Source organism: Gadus morhua, chromosome 12 (genome assembly GCF_902167405.1).
Source record: "Gadus morhua chromosome 12, gadMor3.0, whole genome shotgun sequence".
Lineage (NCBI taxonomy): Eukaryota > Metazoa > Chordata > Actinopteri > Gadiformes > Gadidae > Gadus > Gadus morhua.
The window spans coordinates 20449466-20470905 of record NC_044059.1 but is presented as its reverse complement, the minus strand read 5'-3'; the positions used below and the strand labels follow the sequence as shown (position 1 = coordinate 20470905).

General features: G+C 42.7%; 1 protein-coding gene across 3 annotated transcripts in view; it reads left to right on the top strand.

The window, feature by feature from the left end:
- Nucleotides 1–13847: 13847 nt before the first annotated feature.
- LOC115556159 (regulator of G-protein signaling 1) overlaps nucleotides 13848–21440 on the top strand; it is a 7962-nt gene continuing 369 nt past the window's right edge. The window contains exons 1-6 of one of the 3 annotated variants that reach the window (XM_030373309.1): nucleotides 16440–16881; nucleotides 17069–17180; nucleotides 19737–19832; nucleotides 20039–20094; nucleotides 20340–20506; nucleotides 20748–21440. The exon at nucleotides 20748–21440 is cut by the window's right edge and continues 369 nt beyond it. In XM_030373309.1, coding sequence (XP_030229169.1) covers nucleotides 17179–17180; nucleotides 19737–19832; nucleotides 20039–20094; nucleotides 20340–20506; nucleotides 20748–20939 — 513 coding nt within the window. In that variant the 5' untranslated portion in view covers nucleotides 16440–16881; nucleotides 17069–17178 and the 3' untranslated portion in view covers nucleotides 20940–21440. Of the gene's footprint in view, nucleotides 14030–16439; nucleotides 16882–17068; nucleotides 17181–18805; nucleotides 19150–19736; nucleotides 19833–20038; nucleotides 20095–20339; nucleotides 20507–20747 lie in introns of those variants that run through there. The other 2 variants (XM_030373310.1, XM_030373308.1) reach the window with 2 other exon arrangements.

Sequence of the window (21440 nt, the reverse complement as noted above, 5' to 3'; positions counted from 1 at the left end):
ACAGAGAGGGGAGGGGAGGTAGTCGTTGAAAGCAACATTAGAAAAAGGTGGGTTTTGAGGGCTAAAAGGAGAGGAGAGAGGTGGATTCCTGGGTCTCTTTGGGGGAGGGTCAGGGTTTCCCAGGTTTGAAACCTCAATGCTGTAGGTGTACCAACGACAACAAGTTCAATGTCTTACTTGTACCACTAAATGTGCTATGGTCTGTTATATTTTTTGTGGTTGTTTATTACCCTTATTACACGGCTCTTCTCAATGCTGTAGAATGCTCCGTTCACTTGCATTGACCTTCCTGACTTCCGGCGTTCAATTATTTTGTGATCATTTACTGTTTCTTAGCATATAAGGACCGCTGTCAAGGAAAGTGGATATGTTTGCCTCTGATTCACGTCTTTCTTATCGCTCCGCAAGTAGTCCGGTAACTTATCAACCCCAGCATATTCGGTTGCTAAGCGACGTCAATGTCTTTGGTAAACTATTACTCTGCTGATCAACACTACGAATGGTCAATTAAATTGTAAAAACACTGTATGAAGTTATATTTTAGTTTTAGCAAGTAGCCGTGCAATAAGCATGATAATGTATGGCATGCCGGTCATTATCGAAAATAAGCCCCTACAGTCAAGGCTAATTTTCCCGATAATGACCGGCGTTCAATACATTATCCCTTATGTGTTGGCCAGGCCACCCTTGCAAAAGAGATTGGAAATTCTTTACGTTTGAAGTTCCCCGCGGAGGTGTAACGGAGTAAAATAATATACAAATTAAAGATGCTGGCCAGCCTGCAGCCCTCTTTATTTCTCTTAAAGATCCCATGCCATGCTATTTATGGATGCTTTAATATAGGTATTAGTTGGCTACAAACACAGTATTCAAAGACGTCCCCGAAATTCAGCCGTGGTGCAGAGTTACAGCCACTCCAAACCAGTCGCACATTGAGCTTCCCCCAAACGCGCTGTTTCGGTGGGCGTGTCAAGGCAGGTCAAGGAGGGGGGTGGGGGTGTGGCCCTGAGCAGCTTGTAGCCACAGTACAATGCGCTCTGGTTACGGTGGGGGTGTCAAGGCAGGTCAAGGAGGGGGGTGGGGGTGTGGCCCTGAGTAGCTTGTAGCCACAGTACCATGCGCTCGCCGCTCTGTTGACGGTGGATGTATCGCAATGGCTCGTAGAAACCCATATTATACATAGATATCTATATAATATAATCTAATATATGATGTATATTATCACCTGGCCCTGCATGCGCTCTGTTTACGGTGGATGTATCGCAATGGCTCTTATAAACCCATATTATACATATCTATATCATATAATCTATAATATATATTATCACCTGGCCCTGAGCACCTTGTAGCCACGGTACCATGCGCTCTGTTTACGGTGGATGTATCGCAATGGCTCTTAGAAACCCATTTTATACATCTATATCATAATATATATTATCACGGCCAAAAGCTGTGTGAGCCTCCAGACGATCAAACGACCGCGTCTTCTTCAGATTGATGTGGAAGTGGAAGAACCAGAGACGTCGGAGAACCCGACGAAGTCCTTTGCGATTCATTATATCGTCTGCACACAGGTTTTGGCCGTGATAATATGTATTATTTGATATAGATATCTATGTATTATATGATATTATTTAGATGTAGAGCCCCAGGACTGTAACGCTGCTGGAGTTGTTATTAGGATCTAAACAACACGTCGGACTCTCGTCTCTGGTATTTCTACAACGAGACTCGTAGTGGGGGTTATCTCAGCCATGGTTGAGAATGAATTGGGGGAAAGGAACTTTGGCTTTGACTCCCTGAAGTACATGAACCACGACATGGAGGAGAAGGGGATTGTTGGCCGCGAATGTATCCCGCTTGAGCCCTGCTTCCCGCCGCCTCGGCAGCGGTCAGCGCTAATCACCGCCTCCTGAAGCGGTGGTCCATCGGCAGCGAGGCTCCGGCGGGAGACGACCGCGGTCAAAAATCCCTTTCTCCTCCATGTTGTGGTTCATGCCTACTTCAGGGAGTCAAAGCCAATGTTCCTTTCCCCCAATTCATTCTCAACCATGGCTGAGATAACCCCCACTACGAGTCTCGTTGTAGAAATACCAGAGACGAGAGTCCGACGTGTTATGCGCCATCACACCAACAGCAGAACGGTTATCCAAATAACAAGGAAGTGTACAACACTTGCGTTACAGTCCTGGAGCTCTATATCTAAATAATATCATATAATACATAGATATCTATATCAAATAATACTTATGATCACGGCCAAAAGCTGTGTGCACGTCCAGACGATATAATGAATCACAAAGGACTTCGTCGGGTTCTCCGACGTCTCTGGTTCTTCCACTTCCACATCAATCTGTAGTAGACAGAACCGCGCGCTGCCTGCTGCCGGCGCAAGGCACCACCGCCCGGCTGCCCGCTGCCGGGCGGTGGTGCTTCGCGGCGGTGGTGCCTCGCGCCGCGGCAACCGGCGGCAGGCAGCATGTCGCAGTTCATGTACTTCGATGTCGTTCTGCCATTGCATTCAAAATTCTGTAACTAGCCTGTTACTACGAACTAAGCAACTACCATACACGTATTAGCATTTAGCACTAGCTCAATCACGACTCCTTCAGAATTCTTGTGGGTGGTTACGAACCAACCAAGTGGGCAGGGCCATGAATAATAGTTTGACAACGCTACGTCACAGTGTCACCTTATCCAGATTGGCTCATTTCTTCTGCCTTTTTCCTTTCATTGCCTATTGCATTCAGCAGACACACTGCATAGATTTCAAACTTACCACAGCTCACAAACTTATTCAGACCTATGTTATTTAACAAACAACAGGAAAAATGTGATTTTAATGGCATGGGCTCTTTAAAGGAGACATATTGGTGTTTTCCCATCAAGTAAACATAGTATTTGAGTTCTGGAAAACATGTTTTTGAAGCTGTTATATATAATAATAATATGATATAATATATCAGTGTTTATATAATAGTATATCTTATATCACGGCAAAAAGCTATGTGCGCCTCAGATGATATTATGAATCATAAAGACTGCTTCTGACTCTGACGGTACTTCAACAACAAGTGAAGACTCGTAGTGGGGGTTATCTCGGCCATGGCTGAGAGGAATTGGGGGAAAGGAACTTTGGCCTTGACTCTCTGGAATCTATATTGAACCGCGACATGGATGAGAAAGGGATTGTGCTCCCGGAGCTGAACTGCTGGACTGCCGCCGAGCTCCCACCGCCGGAGCTGCCGCCGAAGGCGAGCTGTCGGCGGCAGACCGGAGCTGCCGGACTGAAGCTGTCGGCAACAGCCAGAAGCAGGGATATGCCGCTGAGCTCCCCCAGATTACAATCCCTTTCTCCTCCATGTCTCCTCCTCCGGATTGGCGCCGAAGCTTCGGCAGCAGTCCGGCAGCTCCGGCGGAGAAAGGGATTGCACTCCCGGGGCTGAACTGCCGGGCTGCCGCTGAAATTCCCCTGCCGGAGCTGCCGTACTGGGATATGCCGCCGGGGCTCCCTGCTTTTGAAATACGCGAACATCTCCGCCCAGCGCTCGTCCGCTGGTCCAAAAAAAAATAAAAAATCTGGCAACACACGTGACATCATAATGCTCCTATTTAATAGGCCAAAACCCAGAGGTGAAAGGGTGGACACAGGTGTAGCTCATTCATTTAATTATGGGTCTGCAGTGGCCATTATTTTTGCCTGAGAAACGCATATGTTTCACTCTACTGTTATACCTCTGTGATAAAGGCCTGTTAAAACATATTATTAAAACAGTTGTGTTTATCACTCTCCTTTAGCTTTTTGGTATGTTAGGTAGTTCAGGGAAGTAAGGAGGGGATTTTATTGTTGAATTGAGATTTTAAGAAACATGATAATGTTATACAGAAAACCTTGTCATTGTCGGTAGACATATAAATAAAGTAAATTTATCCTTTTTTTTATCACATAGATACTCACTTACTCATTTGCCATTTTAATTATGAATCTCATTAAAACACCAACATCATGAATGTTGAAATTGTGAATTAAGCAAATGGTCTTGCATTTGTTTGTCCGTACATTTTCAGCCTGAATTAGGTTTGTTCTAACCCACAAAAATACGACTTGAAATACGTGCAATGGTTTTACACATCAGCTAAGGTATTCCAACACAAATGGTGTCTTTCTGACAGCAATAAAACCCAAAAAGAACTTCGACTTGGGAGAATCAAGGAAAGCCCGTAGCGGGAAACAGAATTTACATAATACCCCCAAGCAGGCTGTGGATGGCATAGAGCGATTACGATTTCTGGAACATTCCTAAACAATGCATTAGGGGAAAGAAATCTATTTATGCTGCGCTTTTTCAGGGAAGCGATTACAATGCAAATATGTTCCCGCCAATGAAAAATGTATGCACAGTACAAACACACTTGCTCTCTCATGGGACTTTGGTCTCCCATGTAGCATTTTTTAGAAAAACAGATATTGTTGGAAACGTTTGCAGCACAAATAATTACGAATGTGTGTGTGTACCTCGCACAGAGACACTTTCCTGCGACACATTGGCGACTCGAATGCCTTGGAAAATTTTAATTATATATTGTACTTGGTTACATGTTTCACAGTTGCTACTTTTGTAGCCTATAAGCTGAATAATTCACAAGTAGTAAGTTTGTATGTGTTTTGTGAAACTCGTATCGTTTAGATTGGACCCACTATATTACGCATATGGACAAAAAAATGAATGATTTATAACGCGCTAGTAGCAACACATTGATACAGGTCCTGGTCCTTCCTAACCTGGGCTCCAGACATTGGTAATCGAACCATTCTAACTGAGCCAAAACACCCACTTCATCTAAAATCTCAAAAACAAAACAAATGTTTGAAACCAATGATGTGTGAGTGAAATTTCATCCTCAATTTAGCTTATAGTACCGGCACTTGGAAATCTGTCTCAAAGGGTTCATACAGTGGTGTACGCACACACCATCCGGTACACACTGTGACTTCACGTGTCTTCACTGAGCTGGTAGCCATTGTGTTCCAATGTTTCTGTAGAAGTTTGTCTCCGGCCTGATAGTTGGTCCAGCGTGGCACTATCTGATCTGAGTTGTGGCCCTCTGGAGCCCGGCTTGGGCTTAATCCTATCGCTTAATGGAAAGATAGGGAGGGAGGGAGGGAAAAAGAGAAAGGGAGATCAGGAGAGAAAAGAGAGAGAGAGAGAGAGAGAGAGAGAGAGAGAGAGACGTAGTAATGCATGGATACAGAAACAGCAGAAAACTGTGAAGAAAAGGAAAGAATCGGTGCGCAGACAAAGAGTTAGCAGAAGGGAGTGTTTGAGTGGCGGCAAATGCAGGTCTGTGATTAGTAGAAAGTCTATCAGAGAAAGGCAGTGAAAGGAGAAGACTGATGCAGAAAAATTAAGGGAAAGGGGAGGGGGAAGAGAAGGAGGGGTGTGATGACAGAGGAGGACTAATAAAAGAATGAAAGAAAGGGTGAGAGAACGTAGAGGAGGTGGTGGAAGTTGATGTGGCAGGAGGGGTAAGGGAGGTGGGGGGTTTAAAGATAGAGCATGGAGGGAACAGCAGATATGATTTTGCAGCTTTTATAGCTTCCATGTGTGGGTGCTTGTGCCTCTGTGTGTGTGTGTGTGTGTGTGTGTGTGTGTGTGTGTGTGTGTGTGTGTGTGTGTGTGTGTGTGTGTGTGTGTGTGTGTGTGTGTGTGTGTGTGTCTGTTTGTGTTCATGTAAGCGTACAGTGGGTAAGGAGATAAGGTGACCGGCTCAGACCACCAAAAATCTCCACACACACACAGACACACACACACACACACACACATACACACACACACACACACACACACACACACACACACACACACACACACACACACACACACACACACACACACACACACAAACACACAAACACAGATTCTGTGTTTGTCCTCCAACTTCCACGGATGCACCCCCCCACCAGACCTCCATATCTGGGCTTTAAGCCTTAAGCAACAGGTTATTGTTCGCGTTTGTTTCCCGGCCGCCTCATTCTTTATCTGCCACATATCTCCGGACTCCAGCAGTATTTTTCCCCTCCTGGTTGTGTCCCTGCTCGCTGCCTGAACACGCCTTGGGTCTGCGCGGATGGAGTTATCGGAGTCCACGAGAGAGAGGCAGAGGCAGCCCAGCCACGGCAGAGATGATAGCGGTGAAATATTCAGCCGTCCCGCTGTTAAGCAGCAGGGAGCAAAGCATGCCTCCCTCTGCAGAACAGAATGATGACATCACACAGACGCTGACACATACTGGTACACACAAACATACACACACACACACACACACACACACACACACACACACACACACACACACACACACACACACACAGCAAAATGCTCATGTACACACAGACATGTCAGATAACGGAGAGATGTAGTTTGCGTTCATCTATTGAATTGTACACACACACACACACACACATACACGTACACAAAAACTTAATAGAAATTAAATATTCATAATACCCTAGTTTTCACATTCCTTCCCCAAAGAGAGAATCGTTCTATATTTTCCTCTTTGGTAGTTGACTGAGGAAGCACAAGGAAAGATTGCAAGGAGACCAAATTAATCAATGGCCAGGCAAACAGGTGCAAATACATAACTTTGGATATGGTTTGAGCTCTTAAATTAGGTTTTCCTTAAGAGTGTAGTGTTCATACTTGGGCACAAGAGTGCAGCAAAGGAACATGATCCACGATATGCACTTTCCCAATTGTTTGATTCGAATTTGGCGGTCTGTGTGTGTGTGTGTGTGTGTGTGTGTGTGTGTGTGTGTGTGTGTGTGTGTGTGTGTGTGTGTGTGTGTGTGTGTGTGTGTGTGTGTGTGTGTGTGTGTGTGTGTGTGTGTGTGTGTGCGTGCGTGCGTGTGTTTGTGGGGGGGGGGGGGGGGGGGGGGGTATGGGGTTGGAGGGTGTAGAGAGACAGAAGAGTAATTGGTGGAAGGAAAGTTTAAGGACACGTGTGCAAGACTTCACTTGCCCACTGTAAGGATTTCATGAATTACCACATTGCAACAAGAAGGCAAACTCACATTAGTCACTTTACTTTTAAAGCAAGGAATAAGGAAACCCTTACATTTTTTAACAATTGTTTTATTCTTTAAGACATCATGTTCGTCATGTTTTCCCAGTGTGAATGGGAAAATGTGATAAATGATACATGTGTAGAGGTAATTGGTTAGTGACATGCTGGTAGTCTGTATTAAAACTGCTGGGGTATTCAAGGCTAGACAACCACCGACAACCTTGCATTTTGTAAAGACGCAGCAAAACAGGAAATCACAGCTGTGAGTGTTGAAGTGGCCTCTCTCTCTCTCTCTCTCTCTCTCTCTCTCTCTCTCTCTCTCTCTCTCTCTCTCTCTCTCTCTCTCTCTCTCTCTCTCTCTCTCTCTCATCCGTTTACATTTCTGGTATTGGTGGTGACCATAGCATCCTGTCAGTCATCATTCTCAGGCCTCACAAATTTCACTTCCACAGTTTTTTTGAGGAGGAGCTGCTGACAAATGTGCACATGCAGACAGAAAAAGGCACACAAACTCCCACTCCTACACACACACACACGCACATCATTTCAGACAGACAGATCCCCTTCCAATGTATCATTGTCAGTATAGAGCTCGTAAGTACGCCCCTTCCGGAAGACCCCTCATGGGACCTCTGGGCGAGGAATATTAGAATGAGAGTTAATGGAAAGAAATGTATTATTTTCTGATCCCAGTCATTAAATGCCTTGGATTACACATGTGTTTTGTGTGGGTCCAAATAATAATTTTTCACGCAAAGAGTTTGATGGTTTATTGTGCAATTGTTCAGTTAAATGCAGTAGAGAAAACACAATGAGAAAGATGCATGTGACGTCACGCTCCCTGCAACTGGCGTGGACAAGACCAACAATCTCCCCATTGGCATAACTGAAAATCTACAAATGCCCCGACTTATAATGATTTTCACCTCTTTCATTGCTGTTATCCTCCCCTTGGAAAAAAGCGGTGAAGTGGAGCACAGAGAGTCTGTACCAGAGTGGTGGTGACGTATATCATTCGCGTCAATAGCAGCGAGGGGCTGTAGTTTGAAAAGCGGCCTCACACAAAACCTAACATTATCAAACTTCTTCGTGAATTTTTTTTGTTTTCTTTGCATGACAAATTATAATTTAAATCCACAAACAACATATGTGTAATCCAGGGCATATAAAGACTGGGACCGGAAAATAATTATACCCAAGAAAGGGACAACTTGAAAAGGCCACTTTGTTACTTTGAGAATCATTCCTTTTAGGCAGGGGCTTTCATCTCGTGTAACATTTCAGTGGTTTTCAACATTAAGTAAAACTGAATGTCACAATTTTTGTTCCGGTCCGAAAATTGAATGGACAGCCTGTACAGGATGAATGGTTGAAATAAGGATATTGCTTGTATTGAGAGGAAATACTGTGGGTGGGGACATGCCGTTCTGTAAGATATATCATGCAACAGAGGTATTGCTACTATGAAAAAATTCCAAATGACCTTTAGGGTGAAACACCATTGCGCAATCATCAATTGACAGAAAATAATTTTTCCATCAGAAATGCTATAAACTCTAGAGTCTATGGGGTTCTTATGCTAATACTATTATTATACAGATGTATTAGTGATACTTGTTTTGTTTTTATTCAAGTGATATTTTGAAGCAGATTTAAGAAAGTAATGGATTACATAAATACTTAACATAACTATAACATACTTGTCTTGTATACAGATAAATGTGTGTAGCTCATTGTTTACCTTAAGAAACTAATAATTAAGGGCATTGACAGCTAATGGCACCAAAACACAACTATTGATAAAACCCATGTGATCACTATAGATTCTAGTTGCTAGCTGCTGGCTATGAAGTAGCCTTGACCGACTTTATCTGTGAAATTCAGACTTTAGAGACCAGACAGTCAAAATTAAAAAAAGTCTTCATTGTTCCTCCAAGTAAACAGGGTACTTCCTCGACAGCCCAGAACATGTTGAGCTTGTTAACCAAGATGACGCGTCCGGAAAACCAAATTATCTTGAACTTGTTTTTTTATGTGTGTGTTGAAGTGTTTGACACCTAATATTTTGAATTATATATAAAGAGAAAAAAGGACAATCGAATTTATCCTTCCTGATTGTCACTGTCTACAATGTGCGAGTCAATAGTTCAGCGCCTAGGTCAAACTTCTAGATAACCAGATGTTTGACATAATGTGATTGTATTATTAGCATTAAGGGTCTCTCTCTCTCTCCCTCTCTCTCTCGCTCTCTCTCTCTCTCTCGCTCTCGCTCTCGCTCTCGCTCTCGCTCTCGCTCTCTCTCTCGCTCTCTCTCTCTCTCCCCCCCTAATTCCCAGGGCTAATTACACTATAATAAACCGCAGTGCTGGGAGTTATTTCAAAGTGCTAGCCAGTCATCTATTAATGCAAACTAAAGTGAAAGACGTTTGAAGCCCTGCGTCGAATACAGTGTAAATTATCAGATACCTTAGAGGAAGTGTTAAACAAACTCACGCCTGGCAACCACTTAGACTTACTTTAAGGCGACCACTTAGACTTTTAACTTACACGCTGCCCATCAGTTAATGAAACACACATCTGCTGTTGGCACATAATATTCCCTTACTGCTATGAAAGCTATGTTCTATGCTCTTGTTGTGCTGTAAACAAGTCATCATAAAAAACGACATTGACACAATTGATTTATGTCATGGACTTTTTCTTTTGTGCTTGTGTGTGTGTCTTTGTATTTTTGTTCTGCATGTCTGGTTTGTGTGGCTGTACGTGAATACCTTACTTGTGAATGCTCACGGTTCAATAATTCCCAAAGGAGGAAACAAACCTTATATGCTAATAATACAAGCACCTACAACAACAACACAGCATGTTAAATAGTCCCATATTTGGGGGGAATTTATGATATAAAGCATGAATTACATATATTTATAAATAACACAAGCTTCTTTTTATAACACATCATAGATTACTTTTTTGGACCAGAGCATGTGAGTGACACGTGTTGACCCATTTGTCTCTAATTAGATTCGCTACTTTCTTGACGTCCGTTCTTCTCTTCCTGCATGCTTTCAGCACAGCAACCTGTCACGTGTTGGATTACTGTGCTTTAATCTGGGAATCACATCATTATTACCACACCCTATTGTTTTATATGAATTAACGAAGAAAGGAATGAAAACCTGATCTATGAGAAAAGCAATGCCAAGTGCATTGATTTTCTCAGGTATGCACAAAGGTATCATTATAACAATGAAACCTTCAGAACAGCATAAAGGTGTGTCATGTATCAATGTCAATGCATCAATGTGTAAAAATATGAATAGATTAATAAACATTCATGTTTTACCATCTACTCTGTGAATGTGTCTAGTCATATCAGGCGTCTGATGAACATTGACATCAGTTTACTTGGGCATGTAGAAATGAATGACTCTTAGTTAGCAATTCCATCGCCGGTGTATGAGTCAGTACGTTAAAAACATGACGTGAAGAGAGATGAAGACTCATCCCATAATCATGGTTCAGATCCCTCTCAGAAGAAAATCCTGTTATTTACTGTGAGGTCAGACATATAGCCCTGGATATGAAAACCACTGTCCAGCCTGTTCTCTAACCTAAACAAACCGCAACCTGAATGTTTCCCGGGTCTAGAGCCCCGATCGGCTCTAGACCGATATCACTCGGATTTGTAGACTGGTTCAGCTGTTGGACGCGTAGACTAAATAACTCTGACGTTCCTCTGCTTGCGATCATTACGATTCACCATTTATTGATTATTGATTCATTCAAAAATATTCTATGTAATTCTTAGTATTTCAGTCTATTGTTTTTATTGCTTTGTATTTGTATTTATGTTTTGATGTTGTGCAAGTGTTTTAAATATTTTATTAATTATACATGTAAGGTGTCCTTAAGTGGCCTGAAAGGTGCCCACTGCCCATAAATAAAATGCATTTTATTATTATTATTAATATAACATTATGGCTCCATCAAAAGCAATGTACACCTGCCATTTACAGTTATTAGTTATACTACCTAAACATCTTTAATCGTACTTACATAGTAGGCCTGATTTCCTCTGTATTTTTTCAGTTTCAGTATTACTTGTTTTTTAAACCTGATGCACCATCTATCTGTCTGATTTATTGCCCCAACATGTTCCAGAAGAAACAGAAAAAGTATATTAAAAAACGAGTGGTAATTAAAGGTTGTATAGGTGATTTGCTTTTTTGGCCATTTTTGCAAAATTACTTGAAATCGTTATCATAACCCGCTTACAGCCACTGAGTTAGAAGTACTGACATGAAAATTAAACAAGTCAATCATCTGTGGAACGGGCAGGGCTCGAAAAACTCCAGCCAATCATTTCCATTGCCACCGAGTTGCATTGGACAGTAAGTACGTCAATCAAACGGTCGTACTGCACTCCCCCTCCCCCGCGCCCCGCGCGCGACCCCTTCGTGCAGTACTCGTGACCCAGAGCTCGTGACCCAGAGCAAGCTCCTGTTTGTTGTTATCCTGCGGTAGCTACTGGAACTAGTTAATCCACATTTGGACCTAGCAGTAGAAGACAATTTCCATGGCAGACAAGACGCCACCATCCCCACCACCACCACCACCACCACCACCAGCAAAGAGAAGGAAAACTCTTTTTCAGAGAGTAATTGATAATAAAAACGCTGAAAGAGAAAAACTGAAATCAAGAATAATCCTAGGCGCTGCTTTCGAACGTTGGCGGCAACTGAAGGACGAGAAGGGTCTAAAAACCGATGCTTGTGTGGCGGTTGACCTAGTTTCAAAGTTTATACCGTTCATACTCGGTAATACCGGTGTGGAGACGAGTGTATTACTCGGTGTGAAAATGTCCACACCGCGGCAACCCTAGTGAAAACCAGGACTTCCAATACAATTATATGAAACAAACATACATTTTCTAAAAATAGTAATGATTTATGTGACCGTTTAATGTTTATAACATCTGGTCCAACCATTGCAGCGAGAACGTATTCTCAGCAGGGGGTGCTGGGAAAAAAAAAAACTCAGCCTGCACTAGACTCGCAACTCGTTACATTGATAAAAAAAAAAGATGTATAGCAGCGCAGCTCAATTACAACAGTGCATGCGCGGACAGTTGAAAATCGATCGTTCACATCCAGCTGCTCACAGAACAAGTTTAGCGCACCACCGCTACCCTCACACTTTTTCATATAACCTTTTTTCAGCACTAGGTCATATGAGCATTAAATAAATGCTGCGTCTCAAAATGCCTTGGACAGCAGCGAGGATGACTCGCTTTGCCACGGGCCGAAACAGTTCGGAGCGACCACAGCCAGAGCGAACACAGCGGGGCAGAGGAGTGTCAGGAATAGTCTTTGGTGTACACATCAGTACGGCCTATTTGCACTACTGTTTAGTGGCAATGCAGTGTTTTATTCGATGCCTTTTTATTATCGTATATTATTTCAATGAATACAATTTATTTATTCATAAAAAACGGATCTGGTCTTCAAATCTTTTTTCCAAATATAGGTCTTCTTACAATGGGGTTTGTGTTTATATTCGGACCAATACGGTACAGCGGGCGCTCACATGACGTTAAGCATTTCCTGGTGCATAATGTGACGCTTCAGAACCTAAAATCCCGTTTCTCCCCGTTGACACGACAACACATAACCGGCGTTTTCAGAAATCTCCACTTTGGCCGGAGTTTTTAGAAATGATCGTTTTCTGTGATAAGACAGGGCCTCGGACAGGGGGTGTTGCAGCACCCCCAGCACTCCTACTTCCCGCGGTACTGGGTGCAACTTACAGCTGAATGTAGTGCCATGTTGTTAAACGAAAACCTAGGCTAGCCTGGCTCGCTCTCGCGCATCTCTGTTCGCGCTCGTGCATGATTGCGCGTCCAGGTACTTGGAATGGGTGGAGTCAGAGTCAGCGTTGAAGGAGAGGGGGTAGGACCATTTGAGTTGTGTATTTTCAAAATCTGCTGGCGTTTCGCAAATCACCTACCCAACCTTTAAGATCTTTTTTTAATACAAAAATGAAAATGCATATACAAGGTCAAAAATGGACAAACTAATCTGAGATAATAATATAAATAGCCTACTATATATTTTTATTGTTGTCAAATAATAATTGTTGCCCAGATGGCAGGAGGAGTGTAATTTAAAGATCATATATAGAGAATCATCGGGGGGGGTTAGTAACTTATACTTCCATGGTCGTTAAACAATGCTACTGTGCTCGCTCAGACCATTAGACCCATTGCCTATGATGCTACAATTCTAGCAATGCTAGAAAACGAGAATATTTCTACATCCGGCGGCACATCATGCACTCTTCTTTAATAGGTCCACGAATGCACTAGGGCGTCGTTTCAGACCTCCATGATGCGGAAGCAAATCTCTCCTTGATGTTGCCCTGTGCCATTGAACAGTTTTCATAGGAATGAATGGGCGGCCATTTATTAGTCCGCTGTCCTTTCTTTAATATGTCCATGATTGAGGCAGCCAAACCGAACCGCACCCTCCGGCGGAAATGCACCATATTGCTCCCATGATTTTGGCTTGATAGTCCATGTTAATATCTGTCTGTTCTGGTTTATGGATACAAATGAATGTACTTTTTGTGTCAAGAGATGACACCAACAAGGTCTGCAAGAAACAAACAGCTCAGGGAGGGCTGGGACACTAGTGGACCGCCTAAAACTTAGTGCCATTGTGTAAAAGGATGCTCCCTTCTTCTAATGCAGACCGCAGCCCCCACCACATCCTCTTACAACACAAACTTACAACACTGAATCTGCTATTTGGCATGCATGAGACTTTCAGAAGGGAGTTGATGAGTTAGTTAGTTAGTTAGTTAGTTAGTTAGTTAGGCCTTTAAGTTCCTTAGGGAACTTAGGCCATTGATGAAACCCCTCCATCCTCTTCGGTCTTGTGCCTTCCGATCCAGTTGTTGCCAGGTCAGCCCTTTCGCCTTCATCTCCTGCTCTGTGGTTCTTCTCCAGGTGGCTCTAGGTCTTCCCCTCTTTCTCTTGCCTTGTGGGTTCCATGTTAGGGCCTGCTTTTTCTTCTGAGTGTGTGGCCTATCCATTTCCATTTTCTCCTCCTGATTTGGGTCTCTAATGGTTCTTGTTTGGTGAGTTCCCACAGGTTGGCATTTGAGATGGTGTTGGGCCAGTAGATTCCCAGGAGGCGTCGTAGACAGCGGTTGCCAAATGTCTGTAGTTTGTTGAGTATGTTGGTGGTTGTCTTCCAGTTTTCGTAAAGTCCGTAAAGTAGAGTGGATTTGACATTTGATTTGAAGATTTGTAGTTTGGTCTTGATATGTGTGATAAGTGATATGTTGTTTTTTTCCAGATGTTAAAAGTTCTCCTTGCTTTCCCGATTCTGGCTTTGGCATCCTCTTGCGATCCTCCTTCTATATTAAAGGCCCACTATGCAACTTCGGGAATTTCTTCGCTGTTTTCTTGGTTTTGGCACGCACATTTCTCTACACAGCGCCCCCTACAGCTTCGTAGTAGATATTTTACAACACTGTCGTAACAACTCGTTGACGACCCTTCCCCATGCACTTCTACGCGAGCCATGTGCATTTGTTTTCAAAGAAGCCGGCGAATGCGTGGAGCCATGTCCGAAGTAAATGTTCATAAAGTGTAGGCAAGGTTATACATTTTTTAAATGGTGTATTTGTATTGCAATAAACATAAAGCCATCCTTTTTATAGTTGACGGGGAGAATTTATATCCTAGATTATAATTGTTTTATCTTAGGTTGAACAGAACAATCAGTGTGAGAGTGTTGGCCAACATAATAATCTAATAAACAAGAACCTGGATTCGGGGATGCAGTCTGTATCTGGGGGACGAGACAGACGAACAGCAAAACACCAATGGAAACAAAGGTGTTTATATGGCTGCAACCAAGCAAGCTAGAAACATACAGGGCTCACAACAAAACGGTCGAGAAAACAATTTTTACAGGGCTCACAACAAAATGGTTGAGCAAACACATTTGTACAGAGACTATCAACATCAAGAATACCACGAGGACAAAGTTCACCCAAGGGTACTTTCAATTTCAAAAGCAACACGGCCAAGTCGGAGTCTGATTTGAAGTCTTCTTTTTCTTTCAGTTCACGCTATTCCTGTAAAGCTTGCCCAACGTTTACTCGTGTCTGGCCTCTCTGTCGGTCAGTCTCCCCTTTCTCTTCTTCTGTTCCTCCGACATTGGGTTTCTCTGTCTCTTTTTAGTCGGCCGATCTATGATGAATGTAACAATCCCTTAGTTACTTGTTTTTATATCGAGCCGGTTCCGTGTTTGGGGGTCTGTGCCGCAAAGCAATTCGTTACTTCGCGAGACCCTAGACTCCCGCGAGAGTGGGCGGCAGGTCGCCGGCAGAAACATATTCATTTTCTCCGCCAAGATGCGCAAGGGGGAGTTGAAACAACAAACAATCGAACAAAAATGTATAATGGAACCATCGCAATGACTCCTAGCCTGTTATATTAAGGTAAATCAAGCCAAATTGCCTCGCAACTGGCTGTTTATATATAGCCGGTGCCATGTTTGGGTGTGTGTCTGTGCCGTAAAGCATTTTCGAAACTACAATCTGACTACATTTTCGAGGATACTTCCGCCGCGTCACATCCGGAAGCGCTCGGTCCGAACACATCAAGTTGCATATGCGCTTTTTCACTGTAGAGGCCACATGGGAAAATGACACACCCACCAATCGACCCAGAAATGGGTGCAGAACCATCAGCGTAACTCTCAACCTGCATACTTAATGTAATTTTGGCTAAAAAAGTTGCATAGTGGGCCTTTAATTACACTCCCAAGGTATGTGAAAGCTGGTTACATCCTCTAGCTCAGGGATGGGCAACTGGCGGCCCGCGGGCCGAATAATAATAATTGATCGAGTTACAGAAAACTCGGTCAAGAAAGATGAGAAGAATTCATAGAATTCGAAGGCAAACCCATGCGTCTAGTTTGCTTAGAAGCCATATCAGTCATTAAAGATATCCACTTAAGTCGCCACTACAACTACTACAACTGCTTGTTGGGTTTGAGTTCATTGAGTTGTTGCACTTAATGTTGGGCCACTGTTTTTCAGTTTTTTGACTTCATTGAATGATGATGTATGTGAGCCCTTTGCACTGATAAAAATACTGACCATTCATGTGGCTTTTTGAGCATGGAAAACATGAAATTAATGTATGTTGGTTCAATTAACATACCTTACATAGGTTATGATTCTGGATGATTTTTTAGGTAGTGGCCATCCCCAAAATGCACCAGAATACAGGAAATCATACCTACCAAATTCAAAATTGTGTAGCTTCTCTCAGCTCACGTTTAGTTGAAGTGTGCAGTCATGTGGCCCTCCGATGGTTATGATGAAAAATGTGGCCCTCTTTATCATGAAAGTCGCCCATCCCTGCTCTAGCTGGTTTTGATCCATGGTTATTGGTGTGTTGTTCTTGTTGTTGATTCGCATTACTTTGGTTTTTGATGAGTTGATTTTAAGCCCAAGCGAAGCAGCAGTTATCTCCAGGTTGTGTGATTTGTCCTGCAGCTGTTGGTGGGTGTGTGCAAGTAGTGCCAAATCATCAGCAAAATCCAGATCCTCTAGCTGTTCGGTCAGGCTCCACTGTATGCCGGTTTGGCTGCTGTTGGTTACCTGCTTCATAGTCCAGTCTATGAAGATGAGGAAGAGGAAGGGTGAAAGCAAGCATCCCCGCCGCACCCCAGTCAGGACCTCAAAGGCCTCTGATACGCATCCTTCATGGAGAACTTGACATTGCATCCAAATGTAAGTGTTCTGGATGATGCTGATGAACTTTGGTGGGATGCCATAGTGCCCCATCAATTTCCACAGCATCTCCCGATCGACACTGTCAAAAGCCTTTTCAAAGTCTATGAAATTTACTAAAACAGGAGAGTTTCATTAGATGGATTGTTCGTTGATAATCCTGAAGGTGGCTATTTGGTCTCCACAGGATCTACTGTTCCTGAAGCTGGCCTGGTTTTCCCTCAGTTTCTCATCCACCGCCTTCTGGAGTCTCTTGAGCATAATGCGGTTGAGCACCTTCCCTGTGTACCTTCCTCAATGTACTTATTTTTGTCTCTTCTGACCCTTTTTTTCACTTCTTGGTTTGCTGCTTGATGAGTGTATTTTCACAAATACATGAATGCAACCAGAGGAAAACATAATATAACTGCATAGTTTTCACAATTGCCAGTCTTACTTACTTGAATTCTAACTTTTGTGGAATTTTGTAGATTTTTTAGCTCTGCTAACCCCATACTAGCAGAGCCCCATACTAGCATTACCCCATACTACCATAACACCATACTACCTAACTAGCATAACCCCATACTGCCATCACCCCATACTATGATACTACTATAACCCCATGCTACCATAACCCCATACTAGCATAACCCCATACTACTATAACTCCATACTACCATAACCCAATACTACCATAACCACATATTAGCATTACTCCATACTACCATACTAACCCCATACTACTATAACCCACTACTACCTTAACCCCATACCAGCATAACTCAATACTACCATTACCCCATACTACCATGACCCCATACTATCATACTACTATAACTCCATACTACATAACCCCATGCTACTATAACCCCACATAGTACCATAACCCCATTCTACCATAAACCCATACTATGATTATACTATAACCCCATACTAGCATAACCCCATAATACCATAACCCCATTCTACCATAACCCAATACTAGCATAACCCCATACTACCATAACACCATAAATTCATGCTGCCTTAACCCCATACTATCATACTACCATAACCCCATACTGCCATGACCCCAAACTATTATACTACAATAACTATATACTGCAATAACCCCATAATAGCATAATTGCCAAGTATTCAACTAATCACATATGGGCTTAATATGGGCTGTTTAATGAAAGTGTTATATGTTGTTGTTTGTATCACATTACAACTACCCCTATTGTAAATATAGCAGCTGCATAGTTATAATAATAATAATAATACATTTAATTTAGAGGCGCCTTTCAAGACACCCAAGGTCACCTTACAGAGCATATAGTCATCATTCAAAACTATGTAAAACAGACTAGGAATAAAAGGAAAACAGAGGTTAAACATGAAGAATAATAATAATTAATAACACTCAAAGACGCCTAAAGTGAAGGGGGGACCTCACTAACCACCACCAATATGTAGCACCCACTTGGGTGATGCACGGCAGCCAATCGGTTCCAGAACGCTCACTACACACCAGCTTGAGGTGGAGAGTTAGGGATGAGGTGGAGAGTGAGGGAAAAGAACATTTAAACACTATCGACCATAGTTAAACACTATCGATCACATTTAAACAATATCGACCACATGTAAACACTATGAACGATTATGGTGAACGACAGAGGACATTGTCCAGCTTCCTCAACAGCTTCTCTGTATGTCTCTCTCCATCTCTTTTTAAGCTCTTTGTATCTCGCTCCTTTGTCTGCTTTACTTTGAATATTGCCACATAACACGTAACAATCATCAAAGTTTGAAAGTTGTGTGTGTCATACAAAAATTTGACAGGATATGAAGAAAAACATTAAAAAAAAGAACTAATGTACAGTAAGGAAGCCTATGGCCTTGGTTGACTGTATGTCCCATCTTTACTGTATTTTATTTTGTACTTCCCACATTTGACGTATCAATACGCTAGGTTGACCAATAATTCCCTTCAGGCCATCCGACAGTGTAAAAACAAAAGTCCTAGCTGCATGTTTAGACAGTGAGTCAAATGTGCAGTCAGCCACCATGCTAGCCCCTGACATGTGCTGACAGGCCCCACCCGCGTCATTGAATGCACACCTTTCCTGCCAGGCTCGCTAAAGAAACGGGTTACCTAGGTGTGTTCGGACAGTTTCGCACACAATATATCGGTCCAACAGCATAGGATATCACTGGCCATGTAGAGATGCCAAAACTTTCCTTTTCAAAGATCCGGATTTACGAGTTTAAGGATTTCATTCAGAATGCAAAGCATCCCAGACGGTAGGTGGATGTGTTAGTTCAGGATCATACAGTTGTACCAAGCATTTAGCATACGCTTACCAGATGATATCGGCACACCTTCAAAGGGGTAAAACGTCATAACATCACCTGTTATTATAAAATGTTGTGTTACATTGTCACATTTTTTAAGGTCAAAGTTCACTTGATCAGGGTCCTATGTCTGGCTGTCTGTTTGAATGTCTGTTTATCTTTCTGTCTCTCCAGCTGTCAGTCTTTTTATATGTCTGTCTGCCTGTCTGTCCGTCTGTCCGTCTGTCCGTCTGTCTGTCTGTCTGTCTGTCTGTCTGTCTGTCTGTCTGTCTGTCTGTCTGTCTGTCTGTCTGTCTGTCTGTCCGTCCGTCTGTCCGTCGGTCTGTCCGTCTGTCCGTCTCTGTCTCTCTATGTTAATATCAGGCTGCCTGTCTGTCTTTCTGTCTCTCTGTCAGTCGGTCTTTGTACATGTATGTGTATATGTATACTGCCTATATCTATCTGTATATATATACACAGTATACCGATGTATATAAATAATTTTGATATATTCTACCCTTTGAAGCATCCTAAGAGTTGTTCTTTTGGTTTCCTAGGATGGATATCCTTCTGAGTCCAAGGAAGAGAAGGAGAGATGTTAAGTGTGTTGTGGTGAGAGACACACAGGCAAAGGCCAGTCCCTCAACACTCAGGTAGGCTCCACGAGAAAAGGAAAGCTCTCTCTCTCTCTCTCTCTCTCTCTCTCTCTCTCTCTCTCTCTCTCTCTCTCTCTCTCTCTCTATATATATATATATATATATATATATATATATATGAATACATGAATATACAAACAGGCTGGTATTAGTATAATATACATGTATACTATATATGTAATATATATGTCTCCTGGTGACAGCTCTCGAGAGGACAGCATACTCGATTCCAGCTTGGAGGCAATGTTAAGAGATCAGAGTAAGTGATCGTTCATGAACATGGTGCTCATGTCAGTGTGAGTGTTTGTATTGATTAACTCAGGGGCATTCTGGAAACGCTCACAACAATATGGCAACTACGGAATAGATTTAAAGTAGAAGACAGAAGATGCACTTGAAATGATCTAAACTATTCTACTTCATTATCTTCTGCTCAAACGCTGTTATTGAACCTAGTTTCCTCACAGAATAAACAACAAATAACTTGCAACCCACTCACTACAGAACAGCTGGCTGCCTTCCGTGCCTTCCTGCGCTCGGAGTTCAGTGAGGAGAACTTGGACTTCTGGCTGGCCTGTGAGGCCTTCAGGGATACCAGCTCCTCAGGGGAACGCGGCTGGAAGGCAGAACACATCTACCAGGAGTTCCTTCACCCCAACGCACGGAGAGAGGTCAGTAGGGGGGTAGGGGGGGAGAACCGGCAACCTGCCACGAGTATAACTGTGTAACGCATGTGGGAAACTCCACCGACTGCATACTTGGTAGCAGCTTGTCTTGAGAGCAGCTTGAGAAAGAGAACAAGAGAGATGGGAGTGTGTGTGTGCGTGTCTGCATGTTCGTAATCATATGTCAAAGAAAGTCCTGCTTGAGTCATCCATAAAACCTTTTATTTTATTTTTTTAAATCTTTCAGGTTAACGTGGACCACTTGACCAGGGAGAAGATCCAGGGCCTCCTGGCAGAGCAGCGTCCCCCGGCCTGGTGCTTCGCCGAGGCCCAGAGAAACATCTACCTGCTGATGGAGAGGGACACCTGGCCCCGCTTCCTTCGCTCTGGTGCCTGTAACGGTCTGAGTCAAAAGACCAGCACCGTGTGGTACATCTAACCCCCCAGGCTGAGCAATGTTGTGTGGGAAATATGACTGAAATATGGCCAGATATGGGGAATATTATTTAAAGTTCTTGGAATATATTCTTGGAATTTATTCTTGGATTTCTATTCTTGGAATTTGTTCTTCGAATTGATTGGGTGACCTAGTTCCAGTAAACTGTGTATCCGACAAATTATTTGGGGCATTATTATAAAGGAAAAATCATTACAGTTTCTGTCTACTGTTTACATATATTTCGGTTGAGATAAGATTAACGGGAATTAAGGAATGTGATTTTTTATTCAATTAAATTAAATTAAACCCTAGTGACAAAATGAATACTTTGATTGAGGTCAAGATTAAGATGTCTTATCCCTTCAAGTAAAAGCTAACACTAAGGCCACTTTTATTTTATAAATTATTGTATGATACATTGAAATGTGGGTGGAACGATCATGCAGGGAAGGTTGAGGGGGGAGACAGGTGAAAAACTGAAAAGCTTGAGTATGTGTCAGG